Raw genomic sequence first — 24,023 nt, forward strand, 5'->3', positions numbered from 1 at the left:
GCCCCTGTCGGCCCCGCACTGCGGGGTGCGAGGGCTGGCGTTGCTGCCCAGCCCACTACCCTCCTCGGCCTCACCCTCTATGTAAGGCTGGAGGCTGCGGCCCGGCTGCTACAGCGGCGGGAGTTCCCGGTCAGGCTAGCTCTGTGGACAGTCACCAGCCTCGTCCCTCGCTTGGCCGCCGAGTGAAGGCCCGGCGCGCACGCGCACACGTGCGCACGCCCTCCGCGCCCGCGTCTGCGCGCGCCACCGAGTCCCCCAGCTCCGCGCCCGGCGCTGGAGGCAGCGGAGGTTGGCATGCGGGACTACGACGAGGTGACCGCCTTCCTGGGCGAGTGGGGGCCCTTCCAGCGCCTCGTCTTCTTCCTGCTCAGCGCCAGCATCATCCCCAATGGCTTCAACGGCTTGTCTTCCGTGTTTTTGACGGCGGCGCCGGAGCACCGCTGCCGGGTGCCGGACAGCGCGAACCTGAGCAGCGCCTGGCGCAACCACAGTGTCCCGCTGCAGCTGCAGGACGGCCGTCAGGTGCCTCACAGCTGCCGGCGCTACCGGCTCGCAGCGATTGCCAACTTCTCGGCGCTGGGGCTGGAGCCGGGGCGCGACGTGGACCTGGATCAGCTGGAGCAGGAGAGCTGCCTGGATGGCTGGGAGTTCAGCCAGGACATCTACCTGTCCACCATCGTGACCGAGGTGGGTACTAGTCCCGCGCCGGGGCCGATGACCGGGGTGTGGGGAGGGCCTTCGCAGTCCTTGAGGTCACACGGTCCACCCCGCGCAAGGTGCTTACCGATGTTGCCAATCCTGTTCCCCCAACACACTGGCGGTGATCATGCATCCTCCAGCCAGGTGGCTCAGAACGCTTTGCGCGTTGACTTCCAGCCAGAGATGCCCTCTGACAGCAGGGTGTCAACCTGGCCATCTATCCTGATGGCCATCGCGGAGAGGGAACCAAGAAGGCCCTGCGAGGTGCTCCAAGGCCCTGGGTGGTCAGACTTCCTCCAGTTGGGGTGAGAGTGTTGAGCTGAGCCAGAGCCAGGACTGAGGGACTGTTGCCATTATTCTTCTAGCCTCTTGGCATCTGTCAGAGAGAAAGGAAATTCACCTTTTCTTTCCTGAACTTTTAAAATTAAGGGAAGCATGTATATAAAACTGTTTCTTGCTTCTTTTTCCAGTTACTCCTTCCCCACCCACCCTCACCCCAAAATGACAGTCTCATCATGCCCTCTAAGGAACTGTTTACTTTCTGCTCATGGTTAGTTATCAACCTGTTAGGATCCCTGCACCTGAAGATCTGTTCAGGGTGACTTGTTGACCTGAAATGCTGTAGCTAAAGCGTACAACCTTCGTTCACAGGAAGTGGGGAGAAAGTGAGTTTCTCACTCCCCAGCCCCTCAGGGTTTTGTTTTGGGTGGCTTTGCCTATCCCCTGCTGAGAGTCGTTAGAGCTGGATGTGTTGTTAATGGGTGAGTGTGGGTGTGCTTTGCTTCTTACGCACTGGCTCGCTCGAGTCTCAGCAGAACTCAGCAGGCAGGGCAGTGAAAGAGCCTCCTCGATAGGCACCAGGGCGTACAGAGTGTTCGGATCAGGGATTTGCAGATTAGGGAAGGCTTCCTGGAAGAGGAGGCCTCTCAATGAGGCCCCAGGGTGTTCAGCTCAGCAGATGCCAAGTCTGGAACAGCTAGAAACAACCTAGATGGAGGTCAGAGTTCAGAGGGAGGGGGCTGAAGGAGAAGCCCCACAGGGATCTCACAGGTAGTGACATCATTCCAGTGTCCTGAGGTGTTGACTAAAGAGGCACTGAATGGAGGTAGCTGACTGTGCTTTGTGGCCCAAGAGACCACAGACGATTTCCTGTTATCACAAATCCTCAGTCCCAGACCCAAGCCAGTCACCTTCTTGAAAGCCAGGAAGAGCTGTGGAAGCAGAGACTGTCCCTCTGATGGCAGGCAGAGGTGGCAGAGGGAAGCCATACTCCAGGACACAGGAGTCCCTGCAAATGCTGCTTCTGGCTGCTCGTGGAAGGAGGAAGTCAGAAGAAGCACGTGGCATCTCTAGGTTTCACCCTGACCCCTGGGATCCCTTGGCTTACTGTCGCCATCTGCTCTTGCTTTGCTGCCTTCACCCTGCCCTCGGCTGAGGGTGGTGGCCGCGCCAAGGAGTTCCCAAAGGCTGGCTGTGCCAGAGGGTCCTTGAGCTGTGTTGCTACCAATGTCAGCTTTTCCATTTTTATATATAGCCTATTTATTTCACCGTCTTAGCAGTTTCGTAAGAGCTGTGTGCCCTTTCACCTACTGACAGGTTGTCAGTCTTTCCTGGGAGGCCAGATTAATACCTTACTTAGCCCTTTGTCTGGAGATGCTGGAATGCCTGAGCTGACATTCAGTAAACAGTCACTGTTGGAAGCTGTTGCATTGACATTCCGACTCCGTTTTTCTAAGGCTCGTTTTCTTTCAACCCAGGCCTGGCGTGCTGACCACTGCAGCTAGTCCCACGCCTGCTAAACGTCCCCAGGCCTGCTGTCTGCCCCACAGCGTGTGTGGAAGTGTTACAAGGACGCTGGTATTGAATTCCTAGTCGCATTTTTCAACAGGAGACGAAAAAACCTTGTGTCCCCTGTGTGATTTCTGCCTTTGTTGAGATTAAAGTGTGGGCTTGTAAGTACTAAAGCTGGTGGTACATTTATACCTTTGCATTTCCTGCAGGTCCCTTTCTGATACTGGCTACAGAGGCTGGGTACGCAGGACAATTTTTGTTGAATGGATTAATGAATAATTGAAGAAATTTTGTCTAAAGTTTGAGAACCGAAAAAGAAAAGGACAGTTTCATTTATGGAAGGGAAACTTGAGGGAGGTTGGAAAGCATTGACTGAAATATTTTAAAGGCAACGTAATCTCCCATCCCAGGGACTGAGGCTTGCCCCTACGTGGGTCTGTGACAAAGGCTTTGGGACTGGCAGAAAGAAGGGGGAGCTATTTAGGAAATGAAAGAGGTTGTTCCTCCACATTCTAGGACCAGTTGGGGGCCCCCCCCACTCCCCCGTGCTTCTAGGCTGGCCCCTTTTCTGACTTCTCCGTCATCCCTGCAGTGGGGGATCAGCCACCCCACCTCGCGGTGCTGCTCCAGTCCACAAGTGCTTCTTGGCCCAGCACTGCCCCTGCTCTGGGAGCCTGAGCGATTTCTCAGCCTACCTGGCCCACCTGCTTTTTGGTGTCTCCATAGCCCAGCCTGCAGAAAAGAAAGGTTCCTTTGCACCCACGAGTTGGGGTCTCTTCGGCCAAGTCCTGGCAGTCCTCTTTGTCCCCTTAACCCCTGCCTGTCTCTGCTTCCCAGAAGCCAACCCCCTACTCCCCAGCCCTTGCCAGAATGCTGACTCACCCCCTGTTGTCCTAGAAAGCCTCTTTCTCCAGACTCACTTTTCTGGCTGCTTTATGTCATACACAGATAGTCTTGTGAGGTAGGCGAGCCCCCACTGTTGTCCACAGCCCATATCACCTGAAGGCAAGGCCGCGTCAGCCGGGGAGGTGGGGCTGGGCTGACTCTGGGGGGGACAAGTCGGAACAGACCTGCAGTTTGTACGGCACTGCTGTGCCCTTGCCGACTTCTCGAACCCGAGGGGAGCGCAGACCCTTCGCAGCTCGTGGTAAGCCAGAGCGGCCCCTCGCTGGGCACGTGCAGTCCCGACAGGCCCGTCTGGTCACGAGGAGTCAGACTGAGCCTTTCTCTGGGTGTCTGAGAACCCCGATCCTGGGTCAAAGTCCTGACAGCTGACTCAGGGAAGGGGCTGAGGAAGCAAAGCAAATCTGTACTAGATCGAGATCGAAGGTCAGGGTTCATCTCGGCTGTGGGCAGGCAAGCCCAAGACTGTACTGTGGTGTTGAAGATTCACAGCCCTTTGCTCTTTCGGCTGCTCGCTCACTGCATACCAAACAGCTACTGAGCCTCACCCCCGCCGGGCTCTGCCAGGCATTGGGGTGGTTATGGTGGCAGATACCGCTTCCCCTTGCCTTGACAGCCTTGGGGCGGGGATCGGCCGTTCCCTGCAGCCGGAAGCAGAATGAACTTGGGTAGGGTCGACAGCATCCAGCAACAGTGGTGCCGACCAGTGTGTTTGACCACTGAAGCGCTCAGGCTGGGAACATCCCAGGGAAGGGCTGCTGCCCAGTGGGGACAGCCCGTCTCTTTACCCTTCCAGCCAGCTCCCAGGTAAGAACATTTAGTTCCAGAAAACGACATCATCGCTCTACTTCCCATAACCAGGAAGCATCACTGATTGCATACTGTGTACAAGATACACACTTCTCTCTCTCTCTCTCTCTCTCTCTCTCTAAAAACTTCAACAACTGTATGGAGGTAGAAATGATATAAAATAAACCGCACGCAACTAAAGTGTGCACTATGAAAAGCTTCCACGGATATGAAAGTCACACTTCTTGCGAAGAAGGGGCACCCTGTCTAGGCCTCTTGTCAGAATCGCTCCCAGATTCTTTCAGGCGGGGTCCTCACAGTGCCCCCAGCTGAGGGGTCACGATGCTAGACTCGTGGCCTGAATCTTAAACCCACAGACTTGGTTCTAACGTTGATGCCTGTGATCATCAGCCTGTACAGCTCATCCCGTGCACCAGGTGGAGGCATCGTGAGCTGGGCTGGAGCTGCTTTAGTCACGGCTGGGGAGCTAGGAGCTCAGTGTAGGAACTCTGGGTTCCTTTGTAAGCACAACTGGCCCAGGGTACATAGCCTGCACTCTGGGCTTCTCATCCCACCCCTCCTAAGGAGGGTTCCGGCCAAGTGCCGGAGCCCACTGCAGTCCATCTGGTGGTTGACAGGTAAGTGGATAGGCTGGCCAGGAGGGACCTGGTTTGTGTCTGCCTCTGTGTTCATTTTTTGAGACCTATTACTTTTCCTGATCCTACACACAGCCCACCCCCTCCCCGGTGGCCAGTAGGAAGTGTTAGCCCACGTTTGCTTTTGGAGGACCCAAAACCAGGCCCCGAGAGCCGTCAAGAATTGTCAGTGGTGGGTGGAGAGACCAGGCACCCCAGGGAGTGGCACACTGGCCCAGAGTAGGGGCGGGTTGGACCAGGTGGCAGGGCTGAAGTGGTGGGAGCTGGGGGTGGGATCTGAGAGCCTGTCCCAACTCGAGCGCTGGTCACCTGATCTCCTTGTCAGCCCGGATTTCTCTAAAAGCCTGTATCGGGAGACCTGACGTGGGTTGGGGGGACTGCACCCCCAAACTCACTGTAGGATTTCTAGTCTAGCCCAGCTATATTATTCCGAACCCTCATGAGAGAGCTATTGAGAAACAGCTGCTGAGTCCTTACTCATTTTTGTAGAAAAACCTCTTGCCACAAAAGCAGCGTGTGCTAGCTGGGAATAGATCCCATCGCACGCAGGAGCCGCAGCGGCTGTGGCCCGGGCCCGCGAAGCTCCGCCTGCCACCCTACCCAACACCCAGAGGCCAGCACCCATCCCAGAGTCCCTCAGCTCTGACATCCCGCCACTCCTGTCCTGGCTTTACCAGCCACATCGCAAGGGGCTGGCTGGGCTCTGGCACCACTGAGGCCGCGGAGGGAGCAAGGCTGCCATCACCAAGCATTCAGGCCTTAGTGCTGAGATTCTGGCCTCCTGCTGGCCTGGACTTCCCCTAGATGGAGGCGTTGGAGACCCTCTATTCTTCCCTGGGGTAGGCCTCCCTCCCTGTTCTCAGCCTGGGTGATCCTTATCATTGGCTACAGGAATTTCCATGTCCAGCCTGAGGGCTGCCCCACCCCACCCCTCTGAGGTGCCCAGGGGCTCTGTGCCCACACTGCCCAGCTGGGCAGAGAAGCAGGCTTGTTTTCCTTCTGCACTAGCCTGGAAGAGATGCCTTGCTCTTAGAAGCCACACACTCCCCTGTTTCTCTGTGTTACTGGGGAGCCTGCAGACTCCATGGAGGGCAGGCCAGCAGCTTGGCGCCAGGCAAGCAAGGGTCTGAATTCCCTGGCGGGTGGCCCTCTTGGTTACTGCTGAGCGCCATGCCATCTCTCTGTTCTGAGAAACATTTTTCTGGGAACCACCTTTCCTGCTCTTGGCCCCTTGTTCGGCAGGAGCGACCTCACATCTGAGTTGTCCAGCTGCTCCACCACGCCCGCGGACCTCTTTGTATGGTAACCGTAGATGAAACTGTGCATCGGGTGCGGGGGCACTCCAGCTGTGCAGCCTGTTCCCTACCCCACCCCTGTTTTACCAATGAGGAGACCGAGGCACAATGTGGGGGGGACTCTTGTCTGGGGGTGGATAACCAGTTAACAGTAGAATAGAGGCTCAAACCCAGTTTCTTAACTCCCAGCTCAGAGCTCTTGGCTGTCGCTGGGCCTGGTGTTAACGCAGCTTCAGGAGCCCCAGCTCTAAATATTACCAGAAGGACCCAGAAGTCATAGGCCCGTGGTGGGGGCCTGAGCAGAGCCGAAGGAACAGCTGCAGATGTGTGTCTCAGGCCTCTGGCCTCAGTTCCTTGCTGGATGCCTTGACCCTGGGAGCCCCAGAGCCCTGCCCCCAAACCACTCCTGTGCGGTCCTGGCTATGACCTGACCCCACGGGAGGGGCGCTTTGCCCGTCCACAGCCCTGCGCCCACCCGGGTTCTTCAGAGTGACCGTGAGAGGCCTCGCCTTCTCCTGGACTGGAATGTGGGCAGAGCACTTGCTCCCTGCCTCCCTCTTCCTCAGAGAAGAAGCAAAACAATGGGACTAACAGCCATGAAAAGCCGGATGGGGAGGGAGCCCAGCCTCCCTGCGAGGGGGTGCCTGCCCCTGAACGGCTGCCCAGATCTGCCACGGCTGCCTGAACGAACTCACACAGCCACGTGGTCATGTGAACAGAGCGCAGGCTTGCAGGATGTTCTCATTTCATTTTCCAAGAAAGCTTGAATCTCAAACATGTTTAAAAGGAGTGAGTGATACATCCCTTTGCTCCTCTTACAGTGGAACCTGGTGTGTGAGGACGACTGGAAGGCCCCACTCACGATCTCCTTGTTTTTCGGGGGTGTGCTGGTGGGCTCCTTCATTTCGGGGCAGCTCTCAGACAGGTAAGGTGGGTGTCAGTCTGCTGCAGCTGTGGGGGACCCCGGTGCCGAGCAAGGAGTGTGCATGTGCCTGGCGCCCGACTTCAAATGGTAGCGTCCTTTCAGGGCCTTGTGTTTTAAAAGAAAGGGAAGCCCAATCTACAGTCCAGACGCCACACCAAGTAAAGAGAGCCGACACCCTCCTCTCCCTAATTCCTGCTGAACAGAACAGCCCGAGCTGAGTGTGCGCAGGCGGCATCAGCTGGGTCTGACCAGGACATAGGCCATGGTTCACCTCCACGCCAGCCAGGCTGGCCCTCCCCAGGTGAGCACGACTCTTTCATGTCCCCAGGCGTGGGAGAGCTGGACACCACACACGCCGTATCGTAGATCTTAAGGCGCACTACGATGGCCGCCGCCGTGTTCCCAAAGCCACTCACTGCTGTCTGCGAGCTGGGAGGAGACGTCAGGAGCCAGCAGTGGCAGCAGGGTGGGCAGGACTCGGGCCCACAGGGCCGATGCCCCTTCGCTCAGCCCATGGTTAAGGCACTTATTTCACAACAAGCAGGAAATGTGCTGTTTTCACCCATAAGTAGGTTATTTATAGAATTCCAAGGCTGTTAACTCATGGTCCATTCATGACATAGGGAGTTCATGCGCTCTTGAAATTATAGGCAAAATTTTAGAGATTGTACGTGAGCATTTTTCTGGAGAGAGGTACGGGGTTTCCATGACATTCTCAGAGGGGTCTGTTATCTTGTTATCTCTCTACCCCCGAGCTGCAGGGTCTGTCGGAGAAGCTTGTGGTGAGAAGAGTGACCTTCAGCAAGGTCCTTGGCCACACCGTCACCCAGTGGGGAGGAGTCCCAGCTTTGCCCCGGCTGGTTCGGGTCTCTAATAGAGAAGTTCGGGACGGGATTGTCGTGCTGCATGAGAACAAAGCCATCCTACCCTGTAGCACGGATTCAGGGTGATGCTCGGCTTATTGTCCTCACCTGAGAGTCTTTCCTCGTGAGAAACACGTGCATTTCTCCCTAGATGGTTTTTCTCCAGAGTATCACCCAGCAATTAAAAAAAGGAGGGACAACTTCCTATTGTCACCAGTAAACACTGAGTTAAGTAGTCTGTGACCACTGATTAGTGAGTCTAGACGAGCCGTAGACGCTTGCCCCTTCCCTGGAAAGGCCTGTGCGTGCCCAGATCCTTAACCTGGAAGCACGTATCAGCAGATCACTGATACTTATTAACACACACACAGCACCTAATATGTGCCAGGCACTCTGAGAAGCACTGTACAAATCAAATAATAATTGAACCTTCGGAACCCTGTGAAGGAAGAAGTATTAGTATTCTCATTTTATAAATGGGGAAAATGAGACCCAGAGGAGCTCAGTGACTCGCCCAGCGTCACAGAGCCGGCGGGGGCAGAGCTGGCACTTGGGCCCAGAGAGTCTTGGTCCTCTGTTTTGTTCTAGGGCCCCGCTCTCCCAGACCTCGCCTTCCAGCAAGGCAGAATGCGTTAAACAGCTGATTGAGGGGAGCACTTGTTATCCTCCGCAGCAGTAAGTGACACAGCAAGGTGCAGGTGCTAAGAGAGGGTCTGACAGAGGAGGCCAGGAGAGGCTGCCCCGAGGAGGGGAAGCATGTGCCGGGAGCTGAAAGACAAGTACAAGTTCACCAGCTACCGGGGTGGAGAGAGGGAAGAGCGTTCCAGGGGCAGAGAGCAGCACAAACTCAAGCCTAGACTCAAGAAGAGGCACGGCGCAGGTCAGGTCTGCAAAAATGTCCTCCGTGGAGGTGTGGCGAGTTGTCGGAGGCGAAGCGTCGGGGCAGGCAGAGGCCCGCGCACACGAGCAGACGGGCTTAGCGCATGAGAGTTAGCTACGGCTCCAGTCGTAGAGCCTTGGGGAGCCACTGAGAGTTTTTTAAAGCAGGAGTGTGACGTAATCAGATTTGCGATATTTGAAAGGTTATTCGATAACTTTGTGGAGGGAGGATCGACAGAGGAAGCCAGAAGGATTGTGGAGAGACTAATGAGGAGATCATCACAATGACTTATGCAGGAAATGGTGGTGGCTTGGAGCAGACTGCAGGTGGTAGCGACCGAGTGGAATGGTGGCAGGCAAAGCCAGCGGGATGTGGCTGTGGGCTGGATGCAGGAGGTGAGGAGAGGGAGGGTTCCAGCCTGTACAACCGGGTAGGTGACAACACCCTTCTCTAAGCACAGAACTCTGAAGAGGACCGAGATTGTGGGAGAAGGGTGAGGTCAGTGTGAACATACTGAGTTGGGAGGACTGCGAGACTCCTGAGTGGGGGGATTGAGTATGCAGTTGGAGGTGTGGGTTTGGTGCTCCGTGAGAGGTTTGGGCTGCAGAAGCAGACTTGGGAACCATCAGCTCACAGAACCCTCATCACAGCCCCAAACGGGGACGAGATTGCCTGGGGAGAGTGGAGAGTGAGGAGGGGGTGCCCGTCCAGGCGAGTGGCTCGAAGTCCCCTCCCTCGGGGCTGAGTGGCAGCTGGGACTCAGGAGTTACTTTGCGGGCAAGAACAAGGAGGAGTTAGCCCAGGGTCAGACTCGAGTCTCCGCAAATTTTTCTGGGCCAGCTGTTTCATGGGTTAGGTGGTCTCCAGGGCTAGCCTGAGACCCTGGCGACCTCAGGAAAGTGTTCAAGTTCCAGAGATCTCCCAAGGAGACGGAAACAAAATTAACGAGTATGTGAAGGACTACATTAGCCTTCAGAAGTGCTAGTTTAGTGTCTTTTCCAAACTTTAAAAACATTTTCTCAGCAGATTGCTTTTCAGTAGGATCTTTTGAGCCCAGTAAAGAAAGAGCTGTAAGTACGGCGGTTCTGGCTGTAGCCCCTGCTGCCAGCTCCCAGTGCCAACCCCTCTAGCTTGTCTGCACCCCCCGCGGGAGGCCCCGGGCTGTGTGTGGGGGGACAGTTTCCCTTCTCATTACCTCTAAGTAAGCCAGTCCAAAACCTAAGACAAACAAATTACCTAAGAGCAATAGATTCATTACCTTCACCTGTTGTCTAGGATACCAACAGTGACTTGTTATACAGGACAAAGGTTTCGCCTTCATTCTGGCATATGAGTAAGGCTGAAATTCAAGAGCCATAAAATAACCCTGGGTTGTCAAAGCCTTTTATGTGATATCGAGTTACCTTTACGTGCAGGAATTATGAGAGGCACAGCCCTGGGAAGAAGTACACTGATTATTTCCTGGTTTTGCAGGCATGTGTATTTGTGATGTTTGTTGACATACTTTAAGAGTGAGTGTTTCTGGCCCCAGCCCTGGACTGCAAAGGGGCTGGGGCTGTGTCAACGTTCCCTGGTCTTTCTCTTCGCCACCATCCCAGGGAGCCCGTGGGTGGGGAAGGCAGGGGTAGAGGTTACAGCTGGCTGCCTGCAGCAAGGGACTGCCCTTGGGTGGCTTGTGGGGTGCTCCTGTAACAGGAAAATGCCAGCGGGGGCGGGGGAGGACACGGTCTCCACCTAGACCAGGGCTTCTCCACCTTGACACTACTGATATTTTGAGCCAGAGAATTCTTTGTTGTGGGGGTGGGGGGGCTATCCTGGGCATTTTAGGGTATCTAGAACATCTCTGGCCTCTGCCTAGTAGATGCAAAAAAAAAAAAAAAAAAAAAAAGCTCCCAAAACTAAAACAACCGCACTGCACAGAGTAAAAGCACCAAACTCTTCGCCTTGGCTGCAAGGCCGGTGCAGGGTGGCTCCCACCTACCCCTGCAGTCTCCTGGTGACCAGCCGACACCAGTCACGCCGGCCCCTGGTGTTTGTCATGCTCCTCCCACACACACTTTGTGCTCCTCTCAGTCTGAAGCATCCCCCACCCCGCCCAGTGGCCTTCCTGGACCCCCTGCAGGATGACCCAGGGCCCCCGGATTACATCCCTCTGGTTCCTTGCACCTTTCCTCCAGAGCACCCGTCAGAAATGGCGATGTGGTTAACCAATGTTGATCTCCCCGCTGTACTGGGAATATTGTTGAAAGTTTGGTACCCTACTCCCTCTTGTCCACAGGTACTTTTTTTGGACCTCATTTCAGTGTCCCATCATCAGGGAGACCTCCCCTAAATCCCTGCACCCCTAGCCCCTACCACGGTCCAGGGCAGCTTCCTTTGTTGTGTCCTTGTGGACCTGGGCGTTGCCCCTTCATGTCCACGCCTTCGCGTGCACCTGAGCGTTCAGTAACGGGCTGTTCAGTTGAGATGCGAGTGCTGCCTGTCTCGCCACCTATAGACTGTAAGCTCCTTGAGGGCAGAAACAGCATCTTTCTTCTAACTCAGATGTATCCCCAGTGCCTAGGATATAATAGATGTTCAAATAAACATTCATCAAATGAAAATGGGTGTCGCTGCCCTGGCCAGATTCAAGCTGAATCTGGTAGGTTGAATGAACTAGGCTGACTTGTTCTTCCCCATTTGTGTGTGGCACTGTCTTTAAAACCAAAAAAACAAAAACAAAAACAAAAAACCCCCAACAAAACCCCAACATTTAAAAAAAATTTAAATTAAGCACAGATACAGAAAACCACATAGAACAAATGCGTGGCTTGATGACTTATTCCAGGAGAATAACCTCGTAACTTCCACCAAATTAAGAAATAGACCTTTGCTGGCCACCAGGAAGCCCTGTCCATGTGTCCTAACCCCACACGTAACCAACCACCAGCCTGACTTTTATCATAACCGCTTCCCTGTGGGTTTTAGTCTCCTTTAACTTAGGGACTCGCCCGCCATCCCTGCCTTTGCCTCCTAGTTGGTGTTTGAAGAACACTTCCCCCGGCTGGACTCACTGATCGCAAGCTCACGGTGCGGTTCAGCAGATTCCCTTCCCTCTGTATTGCTTGCAAGTTGGCAGCTAGACCTATAGACGCGATCAGACGCGGGTTCAGTCCCTTGGCAAGGCTGGAGGAGTCCTGCAGTGTCAGTTGTCTCTGGATGGAGCGACAGTCACTAAAACACAGTGCCCGCATCTGTCCACTGGTTGGGGCTGTACAATGCGACGTTCTGGTTTGATCACTTCTGTTTCATGCAGCGGTTGGAATACTTTTATGAAATGCTGCTTGTGCTCGTCTGTGGTCGGTTATTCACGTAGTTGGCACCGGAAAGCCAGGACAAACGTTTCATCCCCTTTATTTACCAGTTTTCATTTATCATGAATCGTCTCTCCATCACCCTCCAAAGTAAACTGGTTCTTTTTTTTTTTTAATGCACTCTAAGTGTATGGTTTTAAGCAGCATAAGTGTGTTGTGATCCTTTGCGATCGCGAACATAACTGTGGCACTGCCTTTGGGGGCACCCCGGCGCCCAGGCTCCATGTTGGTCCTGAGGGTGGGTAACAGCATAGGGACTGGGAGACTGGGGCTGTCCCTGCGCCAGAGGCCCTGGCAGCCCTGGCCCGCCCCTCCCTGAGTGGTCCTGGGGAAAGCCCCTCTCGGTGGAGTGCATTCCTACCACCTCCTCCCAGCCGGTTCTGTCGCTCCCCTTTCCTCCCAGGTTCGGTCGGAAGAACGTGCTGTTCGTGACCATGGGCATGCAGACGGGCTTCAGCTTCCTGCAGGTCTTCTCCAAGAACTTCGAGATGTATTCCGTGCTGTTTTTCCTCGTAGGCATGGGCCAGATCTCCAACTATGTGGCTGCATTTGTCCTGGGTACGGCCATCAGGTTGGAGCTGAGTACTTGGTCCTGTGTTTGACCAGCATCCAAACACCCACTTCCAGGAGACAGCTGTGCTGTCCCCCAAGGGGAAGTGGCCTCTAGCAACACTGACCAGGGCTTCTGGGAGAACCCAGCTTGTAGGCAGGGAAACCTTGTCCACCCGTTACCCAGCCTTGGGCCCCACAGCACAGCAGCCTAACCGCTGCATCCCAGTTCTTTCCTGGCCTCTGAGGTGTGGCGCCTTGGTCTCATTGGTACTTGATGGCCATTTTACTAGAACTCACCCATGATCCTCCATCAGAAAAGGGCCTGCCACTGCCCAGGGGCTGAGGTAGCCAAGGAAAAGAGAGCCGTGCATGAGGAGCAAGGGCCAAGGAAGAAAACTGCCTCTTCTACAAAACACCGTGGCCAGTGGACTTCACTGGCAAGAACGATCGATAGGAGTAGGCTTCGCGCGTGGGGCCTCTGGGCTTCAGCACAGAGCTCAGGCTGCAGGGCTCTGGGCTGTTCCCGTGGAAGAATGGCCAGTCTCCCTGTTGGCAGGAATCTGACTCCAGCTTACTGGCCTTTGGGTTCCCTGGGTCGTATTTCCAAAAGGATTCTTTCTTTCTCTTCACATTTGACAGAATGTTTTTCCTTCGAGGACAACAGTTAGCATGGGCAGCCTTAGCAATGACCTCCCTTTTGATGAATTCCTCCTCGTGCGAGGATTAAATTTTGAGGCCTAACGTGCCATTTTTAGCATGTGGCTTCAGGGAGCGTTGACATTTTCAGGAGCCAACAGTCACTGACAGGTCACAACGAGGCACCCCCGGCAGGTTGGGTCACCCTGGGTTCAGAATCCCGTCCGTCATGAGGGCTTTGAAACTTAGAGATAATTCTGGCCGCTTTCTTGTTGTTATATAAAAGATGATTTACAAGGAAACAACCTCAATTAAATACTAACACGACACCTCCCTTGTTTTGAACAGGCACAGAAATTCTTGGCAAGTCAGTGCGTATCATATTCTCTACGTTAGGAGTGTGCATATTTTACGCCTTTGGCTACATGCTGCTGCCACTGTTTGCTTACTTCATCAGAGACTGGCGGATGCTGCTGCTGGCGCTGACCGTGCCGGGGGTGCTGTGCGCTCTGCTCTGGTGGTGAGTGTGGCTCCGTGCCCCGGGGTGACCACCCACAGGACGTCTTCCCTCTAACCTTCACTAGGGGGCGGCAGCAACCCACAAATCCCCATTTGCGCTCTCTGAGACAGGAAATGTAAATTATTTGTAAGTTGTTTCAGAATGTTTTCTCCACACCCAGAAAAGCCAAAGACAAAACAAAATCCCAAGACATCAACAGACCTGTGTCCGGCCCTGTGCTGGGGCGATCGGAGTTCAGGGAGAGGAAGGATCAGGAGCTGCCAGACCGTGGGGTCCTCCTTGGCTGCCAGGAAGTTAGCAGAACGCAGGGCAAGGCAGCTTAAGCCTCTGCTGGCTGGGTGCTGCCGCCGGGCCTCCTGACAGGCGCTGGGAAAAGAGGAAGAGTAAGGGAAACAAGAGTCCCCAGGGTGGCCGGCCACACAGGGAAGCCAGGCCCTGCCTGAGCCTCCAACACAGAGCAGTTGGACCAGTAGAGAGGACGCCACTCCTTACCAGGGAGGGGGTGTGCCAGAGGTGCTGAGGCGGGAGTGGCCCCCTGTAGGTGGGGTGGTGAAGGCACTGCCCCACGTGTGGCGGGCAACACTTCAGAGCACAAGCGTGGGGCCTGGTCGTGACCGAAGGGTGGGAGCTACCTGGTGAGGCTGAAACTTAGCTCCACACAGTCTCCAAAGCACCCAGGTGCCTTGTCAGTGTAGGCAGAGTCTGACGAGTCAATCGGATGAATCTGGTGGGAATGAGGAAAAACTGGGGGCTAAGAGTCCTGTGCAGAAACTTCTGCGGATGCCAGGGACAAGCAGGGATACAGGTGGGCAAGGGTCTGGGCCGGCCGGAGCCTATGGCAGGAGCCAGGCTCCAGGAGCCCATCTTGGTCTGGTCTCCTTAGTGCCCAGCAGGTGGCACCACCGTTCCTTGGAAATGGAGGTGGCCAGCCAGGGTCCCAATCCCATTGTGGTGGGCAGGCCCCTCCGAAACCCATGCACTCCAGCGTACTCTGAAGCTCACCCTTCAGGTCATCACCGGGTGTGGTAGGGACCATCTCTTTGGTTCTGGCTGGGAAACACCAAATACGCCCCCCCCAAAGCTAGCTCTGGTTCTGAGCCTCCATTTCCCACCTCCACTTAGGCTGCACCTGCTCTATTGGGCAGGAATGCCTCAGTGAGATTGTTCCTTGCACTTCAGGTTCATCCCTGAGTCCCCCCGATGGCTCATCTCTCAGGGACGATTTAAAGAGGCAGAGGTGATCATCCACAGGGCGGCCAAAATCAACGGGATCGTCGCCCCTTCCACCATCTTTGAACCAAGTGAGGTAAACACCGCCCGGGAGCGGGTGGGAGGGTCCCGGTGACCGTGATCTGAGGCCAGCACCACAAAGGCTGGAAGCCCTCCCCTCACACGGGAGCCCAGCCCTCTCCCTGCCCGAGCCACAGCCGCCCCGGGCAGGCCTTGTCACATTTCAGAAGCCGAGAAGGCGCCCACTGCCTAAATCTCTGCACCTTTCCCGTGGGTTTTAGGTTTTCACACTTCTGCACTTCTTTTCCAGGCAGGTGTATGGTCATACCGTTACTTTTAACAATAAGCATCCTTTATGAGCAATATCCTTCCACAAAGCTGGCATTTTGGGAAATCGCTATTTCTCATACTGTAGGCAGTTTCTCATCATAAAAAGATAATGCAAATAAAATACGAAGCAAACACAGATTTGGAGTTAGAAGTGCTCTGTCTCCTCCCCCCACCTCCACCCTGTGGTTAGCTGTTGCATGACCTCGGAGCCAGGCCTTTGCGCCGTCCAGCCCTTCGCCCTTCCCCACCCCTCCCTGAAAACCCTGTTCTCACGCCACGAGCAACCTCCGGCTCTGCCTACAGCCTGGGTCTTGCTTCCCCTTCTGTCTCAGCTTCCACCCAGAGCAGCCGGCAGTTCTCTTCAGTCTCGTGACAGCGCAAAGAGGTCAGACACTGTCACTGCCGGCTGCCACAGCCCTGGAGCGTGTGTCTGGTCTGGCAGGAAGACAGGGGACTGGCTGCGAGAACGGCCGCCAGCCTTCCTGCTGGAGTGTGCAAAAGGCATGTTAGAGGCACTTGAGACTCAAGATGCAGGCCCGGGGCTGGGGGAGAAGAGGGGCCAGATACACGCAGCAGAGAAGCCGCTGGCCAAGGCCAGCCCTGCCGACCTCCCGGAACGGATTGGAAAGAGCTCCAGGCACGAAGGTCCGGGTGGGAGCAGATGGCAGAGAGGGCTCTGAAGTGAGACAGCTTTCAGTGGAGGGTCCGTCAGGTGAGCCCGTGAGTCCCGCTGGCAATCTTGAGGAAATGAGGCTATTTCAAGGGATCCATTAAGTCTAAAGCTGACCTTTTGTTGAACTGCTAACTCGGGGAAAACAGGCTCCAAAGCTGGGTTTGCTTAAGAAAGAAACATCAGTGTGTTTAGACGTGTGGTTTATTAATGTCCTTGGCTGTGCTGAGTTTCATAGGAAGCTACTCCGGGTGAAGCTGAGGTCAATTTTCCTGTTTTTCTATCTGAAATGTTTTTGCTTTTGGAAGTAGACCAGTAACTACATGGTATGAAGACTGGAAACATGAATTCTTTTAATACAGCAGATCAGTAGACTCCATAGCCCCGTCTCTCTCTGACCCAGAGGGCAGGGACCCAGCTGCAGGAAGGGATGCTCGAGGCCTCCCTGGAACGTGGCCACCCTCAGGTGCTGCCTGACGGAGCTGTCAGCTTGGGCCTCACCTGGGCTGCGTCCCCTGAGGGGACTGGTCACCTGTTTTTCCTCTTCACCCTTGATCACTAATTTGTTATTGACAAGGCCAGGGGAAGTCTTCCGCTGCCCGAGGCTCAGCCAGTGGACTTACTCTTCTTTTCAAGAAAGACACACAATCTCCCCAGCCCAGAGGCACAGACAGCGAAGCTGCCAGGGTTTCAGGCATGTCGTTGGCTCTCTGAGTCTCCCTCCTTCTCCCTCCCGCAGCTCCAAGACCTCAGGTCCCAGAAGCAGCAGTCCCACAGCATTCTGGACCTGCTGCGGACCCGGAACATCCGAGCGGTCACCGTCATGTCCATAATCCTCTGGTGCGTGAGTGAGACCCGCCCGAGGCTCCGGGCACAGCCCGTGTCGGTGGCTGGCCCGCCTCGAGTTGGCAGGCATGTCTCAGACCAGCACCGAAAGCCCATGTCACCCACAAGTGAAAGGGATGTGTCTTGCCATCAAAGAAATGGGCAGGACACAATTCTGGGTAGAACTTCAGAAAAGGGGAATGGAATCTGCTGTGGGGACTTTGGGGAGGAAGTAGGGGACCGCTGGGGATCATTCCAGGTCCTGAGGCAAACCCTTGCTCACTCTGGGTCCTGGCTGAGTTGTTCCTGTCCCCCTGGGCCTCTGACGGTGGCTGAGGACGACAGGCGAGGCCTTCCAGAAGGCTCTAAGACCCCGTGTTCTTTGAGCTACAGAGGCTGTAAGTACTTCCTGGGATTGTATGTGGAAGTGCAGGATCCCTCCTTCCGGGGTGTTTGGAGACTGTCCTGGAAGCGGGGCTGCGGCCTGGATGTCCTCGTCAGGTTCCTTCTGACGAGCGAGGCATTTCGCCGAGTGTGTCAGAGAGGGGGTTGAGTTGGCAGAGAGAGGGGACACAGCCAAGTATCGGAGAGCGCTTGCTCAGTGACTGGACTCTTGGGATTAGGGGCCTCTACCTGATGCTGCTCGGTGAGGAAGGCAGACTTCACCTCAGAGCCCTTATTGCTAGTCAGCCCGTCTTTGGGCAGCCAGCCATCTGGCCCCTAGGGACTACAATGAGTCACCTATTTCCAAGGAATGGCCCAGGATCCCGCAGGGCAGTGCCCCGCCCGGGAGCCGCCCACAGACAGGGCAGCATTCAGCCCGTGCCCGACTCGCCAGTGTCCCACTCTGTGGTTGCCCCAGGCACTGCCCTGGTTCCGATTTCTCAGGAACTCCTGCACGCGCCCTTTCCCCTGCTTGTGCAGCCGTGGTTTCAGCCTGCAGAGGAGTCCAGTCTAACCACAGAGGTCCAGTCTGCAGAGAGAATGCCTACTGGGCACGGGCCAGCCAGGCACCCCGGGGTGGGGTGTGCAGATGAGCGACCGTGCGGCTGTGCGACGGGGCGCTCCCCTCCCCTCTGAGAGTGTGGAGTCGGCGGCCTCTGGCCGGCCTCTCCCTGGCCGGGTGCCACGGAGGGTCTGCTCTGGCTCTTCCTCCAAGTGTTCTAATGCACGACTGTTCCTTGTCCGATCCTGTCCCTCCAGCCCTGCCCCTCCCCACCTGCTGTCTGCTCCCTGACTCATTCCCCAGCTGCTCTGCAGTTACTGGGTTTGCGGATGTCCAGAGAGTCGGGAAGTAGGTGTCGTGAGAACTTCAGCTTAGGGTTTCTAGAGCCGATAGGTTGGAGCTGAATTTTTCGTTTGTTTGCTTTGTTTTTTCCCAAGTCTGTCTGACTTGTACGTGTCTCTTTGCTGTTTGGGACGCACTGAAAGTGCTCTGGCCTGGAGCCCACACCAGGCTGGGGGGGTTATCTTTGTTCTCGGAAGTGAGACTCGCTTCAACCTGCTGTCCTCCTGAAGGAATCGTTCTGAATTTCCTGCGATAATCATATCTGAAAAGTCGTCCCGGGTGGGAGGCACCCAGGTGGACGCTGCTCCTCCAGCTTCTGCTCTCTGTTTCAGGATGACCATATCGGTGGGCTATTTCGGGCTCTCCCTGGACACACCTAACTTGCACGGTGACGTCTACGTGAACTGCTTCCTGTCGGCGGTGGTGGAAGTCCCGGCGTATGTGGTGGCCTGGCTGCTGCTGCAGCACGTGCCTCGCCGCTACTCCATGGCCACCGCCCTCTTCCTGGGCGGCAGCGTGCTCCTCTTTGTGCAGCTGGTGCCCCCAGGTAGGGGCCGTGTGCGTCTGCGGTCTCCGCTGAGTCACTCAGTCTCTAGCAGGCTGTCTCCCCCAGCCCATAAAAGGAACAAAATCATGCCATCATCGCTCACCGGCATATCTTCCTTCTTGGCCAAAAGATCAAGAGACAGTGTCTCCTGAGACCAGACAGCCCTTCTGGCCTGGGCCTGGGGGAAGCGGGCGCAGCAACCAGGTGGGGAGGGTGGTTAGTTTTACCGTTGACCCAAGTTGGTGTGGGCGTATTTGTTTTTCTCTGCAGGGTCAGAGGGAGCAAAGACAGCCGTCCCCATTACTTATTAACCTGGCCCTTAATTTACTCCACGAGGAACTAGGGAATGAGTGGGCGGGCCCTGCGCTGGACCAGTGACAGGGGAATGAAAGGACCTGCGGAGCCCAGGGCGCTCCTGCAGCTGCCACACTGGTTGAGAACACGGGCAACAGACAAGGAAGTAGAGCTTCGTGCAGTGCAAATCGTGTTACTTTTATAACGAGGAGGACTGGGAGAGCTGGTGTATGCAGGGCGGTCACGGACAGCGGTCCTGGGGAGGGCCGGCGATCGGAAACACTGGAGACCGCTGTGGAAAAGTCTAGGGACAGAGCCTGTGGGCCAAAGAGACAGCAAAGGCAGCGACCCTGAGGGGGCAGGGAGCCTGGCGTGTGTTCGAAGGCAGAGAAAGAGCTGGAAAGAGATGAAGAGTGGGGAGAAAGGAGCGGCCAGGTCACAGAGTGGGTCGCCTAGGCCATTAACAGACTTGATTCTTCAAACTGTCTTGGTACGGCAGGTGGGGGAGACAGCCCAGTTGACAGTGACAGAACAGTGCATGGACTCCCTGTGGCACCCAGCGTTGTCACTGTACTCATGCGATCGGTGGCCTTAGAATCATTCGTGGGTCCCTGAGGCTGGCAGCATAGCCCAGGAACAACCCCCACTGTGGCATGGCGGGGGAGCCCAGGACTGTGTGCAGGTTCACGGCCAAGCCCGGGCGACCCACAGGCCACTTGCAGCCAGCAGGCAGAGCGTTTCCAGGATCCGCAGGCCTGAACTGTCAGGTCTAAGCAGGACGGAAGCTTGAAGTGAGTGAGAACGGAGCTCCCCATTCGTGCACAAGCTGCTGTTAGCCCCACAGCGCCCGCTGCTCACGATCCCCTGATCGCGGTGTGTCGTGGCTTCTGGCCAGGGATGCAGGCTTGCTGGGGCTTGAGGGGCTCACTCCACTGGTCCTCGGGCAGAGGGAAAGCGCATGTCCCCACACAGCTGCAGGTCCCAGCCTCCTCTCAGGAGTAACCACCTGGAGGGACACGTTGGCTGTAGCAATTTCAAGTTATAGAAATTGCCTGCCCCCCAAAATTGCAGCTCCCAGTTGCAGTGTGCCCTGGGTTGGTGCCTTCACCTACTCTCTTCCCTTTGCCTCCCCAGAATGGTACTACCTGTCCACTGTCCTGGTGATGGTGGGCAAGTTCGGAATCACTGCCGCCTTCGCCATGGTCTATGTGTACACAGCCGAGCTGTACCCCACCGTGGTCAGAAACATGGGCATGGGGGTCAGCTCCACGGCGTCCCGCCTGGGCAGCATCCTGTCTCCCTACTTCATCTACCTCGGTGAGTCCCGTGGGGCGGGGGTGGGTGGAGGCGCCGACGAGCTTCCCTGCAGGCTGGGAAGGGCCTGGTACCAGGACGGCAGGTGCACACGGCAGGTGGGACCCATCTGACTCTGGGTCTGTGCCTGGGGAAGGTTCTTGTCCAGGTGCGGGGGCTGCGGGGGCAGCACGCACTTGCACATGGAAAACAACCCATAGGCTAGCTAGCAACTGGTGAGAGAAGGAGCCTTGTTCCTGGTTTAGCACCCCCAGGCCTTCTGTCGGAGAATAGGAGCCCCCCATCCTAAGGAACTGTAGAGCCGCTGAGGGAGGCAGTGTGCGTACCTGGAGAACTCTCTTCTCAGAATCAGAGTGTAAAAGGAACGGGAAGAGGGACAGAGGTCCATTCAAGACGTCTGATGACCTGAGACTTCTTGTGACTCGGAGCACGTGGCCCAATGGTTCGGGCCATGTGAAGATGGGCCTCGTGCCATTTTCTGTAGCAGGGCGCCACTTCCTCTCCCTCCAAGCTCTCTTGTCCTGGCAGCTGCCGTCCCCCGCACACCCCTCACTGGCACATCTCTGGGGAGGGGCGCACCCAGCTTCAGAGTACCCAGAATGCTTGGCGAGCATCCTCCATAGACCTGACAAGCAGAAACATCTTGCTTGGCCTGTAGGCAAATCGAATGGGTTGTAACATACCTGGGGAGGTGGAGGAGCTATTTCTGTCCCTGGACGGGTATCTGGAGTTCTTTGGAAACCCAGCGTTGGGAAACAGGAACGGTAATCACTGTGGCTCCGTGCCCTCCCCTGCGCCGTGAGGCAGTGCTGGACCTCTGGGCATGTCGGTGCCGACCCAGGTGCTGAGACCTGTCTGGGTGCCAGATTCCAGGCTGGCACCTCAGACTGTGGGACACGTGGAGGTTGAGAGGGCAGGTGACCCCCCCTTTAGAGAGTCCTGGCAGAGCAAAGGGCCAGAGGGCGACCAGATCTGACTGCACCCTGGCTTCAGCCTGTGTCTATTTTGCCCTAGGTGCCTACGACCGCTTCCTACCCTACATTCTCATGGGAAGCCTGACCATCCTGACAGCCATCCTCACCTTGTTCCTCCCAGAGAGCTTCGGCACCCCCCTGCCAGACACCATTGACCAGATGCTCAGGGTCAAGGGGTAAGGCCTCCTTCCGCACCACACTGATGTTCTGGGGCTGGGCCTGGCAGGGAGTTCCCCGAGAACTCTCAGAAATGCCATGGACCATTTTAGCCGTGGGAGGTTTGGCAATGGCGAGGAAGTGGAGCTCTGCCCCCTCGGGTTGGGCACAGACCACCACGTCCCCACAGCCGTCCCCACAGCAACAGCGGCTCTGGGGCAGTGTGGGGACAGGAGAGACCCTCAGGACCTGCTGCCTGACTTTTCCCCGTCTGCAAGATATCCTCGGTTCTAGGTGTGGTTTATTTGTTTTGAGACTGGAGGATGTCTCTTTAAGATTTGTTACTACCATGTGTTTTGCTTGTTTTTATAGAATAAAGTACAGGCAAACTCCAAGCCACACGAGGATATTAAAAGATGGTGAAGAAAGCCCCACGGTCCTTAAAAGCACAGCCTTCTAGTGCCCTCCCGGGAGTGAGCCAGTGAGGAGGGAGGACCGCGTCCTGTCAGAAGTGGTTTGCGTGGACACGGGGCCCTTCAGGGACGAAGGTCCTTGCTGTTCATCCTGGTGGCCCTGTGTCTGACCTGCTGGCAGACGGGCACCTGGACTCGGAGGCCTCGTGGGGTCCTGGAGTGCCACCTTCCCTCCAGCCACGCTGTGGCTGTCCACAGACAGCTTCAGGGACGTCCTAACACAGTGAGGGGCAGGGCACCGCCCAAGAAGTGAACTCGAACCAGTGGGATTCAGAAGAACCTGAGAGGCACCTGCTAAATTTACATTTTAACTTCAGACTTCCTGAAAAGGCCCCCCCCCCAATAAGACAGGAGGTCTACATCCAACCCCCCAGATCTTTCCCTCTGAAGGTGCACTTTAAAGGAAAAGATGTCATTTCACAGGGAGCTGGATTTTCACACTTCCTGGGTAACTGGGGGGGCCGCTGCTCCGGGGCAGGGCCTGGGGAAACCTGCAGGGAGTTAACGCGGAGGGGCTGAGGGGCCCGAGCAGGCACAGAGCACAGGCCAGCACGCGGCTGTGGGAGCGCCTGGGCCACTCGGAGGGACTGCTGGGTAGACTTGTTTACATCGGATCAAAGCACCGGGCCTGTCCAGGCCCGTAACAGATGCCCCACGGAACCTACCGTTCTCGTTTTCACTCCGGTGAGTCAAACCCAGCTGTCACGGTCTCCACGCATGCTCTGAAGGAAGTGCATCGGTGAGAAAGAGACAAGCCAACTGGTCTCTTCTCTCAAAACTATAATGAGGTTTTGTTGGTTCGTGTGTCGTCTGTTCGTTGTTGGTTTGTTATGCTTTCTTCTCCTTAAGTTATTTACCCTTCAGAATAGACTTGGGGAAGACTGGCGCCACGGTCTCCTGGTCCGCGTCTTTTTTTGTTAACCCAGAATCACTCTGGTAATGGTCTGCAGCTGCCACCCGGGCAAGGCCTTAGCACTCTCAGCCACCAGCGCTTCTCGGAGTCCCCGGAGTCCCAAGACAGACGTCGTCGTGTGGCTTCCTTCTGTGACACCTAATCACGGGGAAAATTACGAAGAAGAAAGGTAAATCATGTTCACAGTTTTTCGGAGTTGCTCGCTTCAGTCACGTGACATTGGGAGCTATTTGAGTTCAGTGGAACCGCCTTCGCTTTTCCGTTACCATGGTTACCGTGGTACTCCTGCAGCATATGCTTCACCTGGTTCAAAACCACATGTTTGGGAAAGCTACTAAAGTGCCTTGGGAAATGAAGATGTTTTAATAAATAAAATGATTTTTTAAATAATAGCAACTGTCCACAACTTTTATTTCCACCATTTGGTGGCCCATGCCACGCTATCCCCTGACTTTTCTCTGTCACCTCGGGCTAATTCTAGCAGTGCTTTGTGATTAGCCTCTGAGGCTGAGATTAACCCTGGCACGCTAGAAACCTTCACTCAGTTGACTGACCGAGGGAGGACTGAGCCAGCCTTCTCACACACGCGTCTCAGTCTGGGCTCCCCCGGGAGCAGGGAGTCAGACAGCGCTCTGTGCAGTGACGTGGGAGCAAGATTCCAGGGAGCAGGAGGAAAGGGCGGGGAGGAAATGGGGAAGGGGCAAGACCTGCACAGGGACGCATTTTTCAGGTTGGCCAGCGCCATGGGCATGGCTCCAGCCGGCCAGAACGTCTGAGGAGCCTGAGGAAATCTACCTCCAAACCACCTGGTGTGGGTAAAAGGGGGAGCATTTCCATACCAGCGTCCACCCCCCATTCATCAAAGGCAGCCCCAGAGATCAGCTCCGTGCAGGCCCAGGTTGCGCGTGCCTGCGTCCCAAATGGGTTCTGAGACCACGGTGAGGCGTTGTCAGGCCGCGTCCGGTGGGCCAGGCTGCCTGCCCTGAGCTGGTCTGCGACAATGGCTGCAGCGAGTGGCGGTGCTGAGAGGGCTGGGGTTGGACGTGGGGCACGCACACACATGCAAGGTGTCACGGGGCAATTAGAGCTGGAACATGCAGACAGATATGCGTAAAAAGCTGCACTGCTGGGTAGAGAACTCAGAAGG

The 24,023-nt window shown here is 55.9% G+C and overlaps 1 protein-coding gene across 3 annotated transcripts; it reads left to right on the forward strand.

Annotated features, from left to right (window-relative positions):
* LOC112318086 (organic cation/carnitine transporter 2) lies at positions 1-23,268 on the forward strand. 3 transcript variants are annotated; one of them, XM_045183916.3, is made up of 11 exons: positions 1-687; positions 6,955-7,058; positions 12,558-12,712; positions 13,691-13,709; positions 13,800-13,862; positions 15,042-15,168; positions 16,832-16,932; positions 18,538-18,752; positions 20,181-20,363; positions 21,375-21,510; positions 21,863-23,268. In XM_045183916.3, exons 1-11 carry the CDS (start codon positions 295-297, stop codon positions 21,948-21,950), a joined length of 1,584 nt encoding a protein of 527 aa, XP_045039851.1. In that variant the 5' UTR covers positions 1-294; the 3' UTR covers positions 21,951-23,268. The 3 variants fall into 3 exon arrangements, with proteins under 3 accessions (XP_045039851.1, XP_053768968.1, XP_024430911.1); XM_024575143.4 differs by having other exon boundaries at positions 3-687; positions 13,691-13,862; XM_053912993.2 differs by lacking the exons at positions 12,558-12,712; positions 13,691-13,709 and having other exon boundaries at positions 2-687.
* Positions 23,269-24,023: the final 755 nt, after the last annotated feature.

The sequence above is a fragment of the Desmodus rotundus genome, chromosome 10 (assembly GCF_022682495.2).
Source record: "Desmodus rotundus isolate HL8 chromosome 10, HLdesRot8A.1, whole genome shotgun sequence".
NCBI classification, from domain to species: Eukaryota; Metazoa; Chordata; class Mammalia; order Chiroptera; family Phyllostomidae; genus Desmodus; species Desmodus rotundus.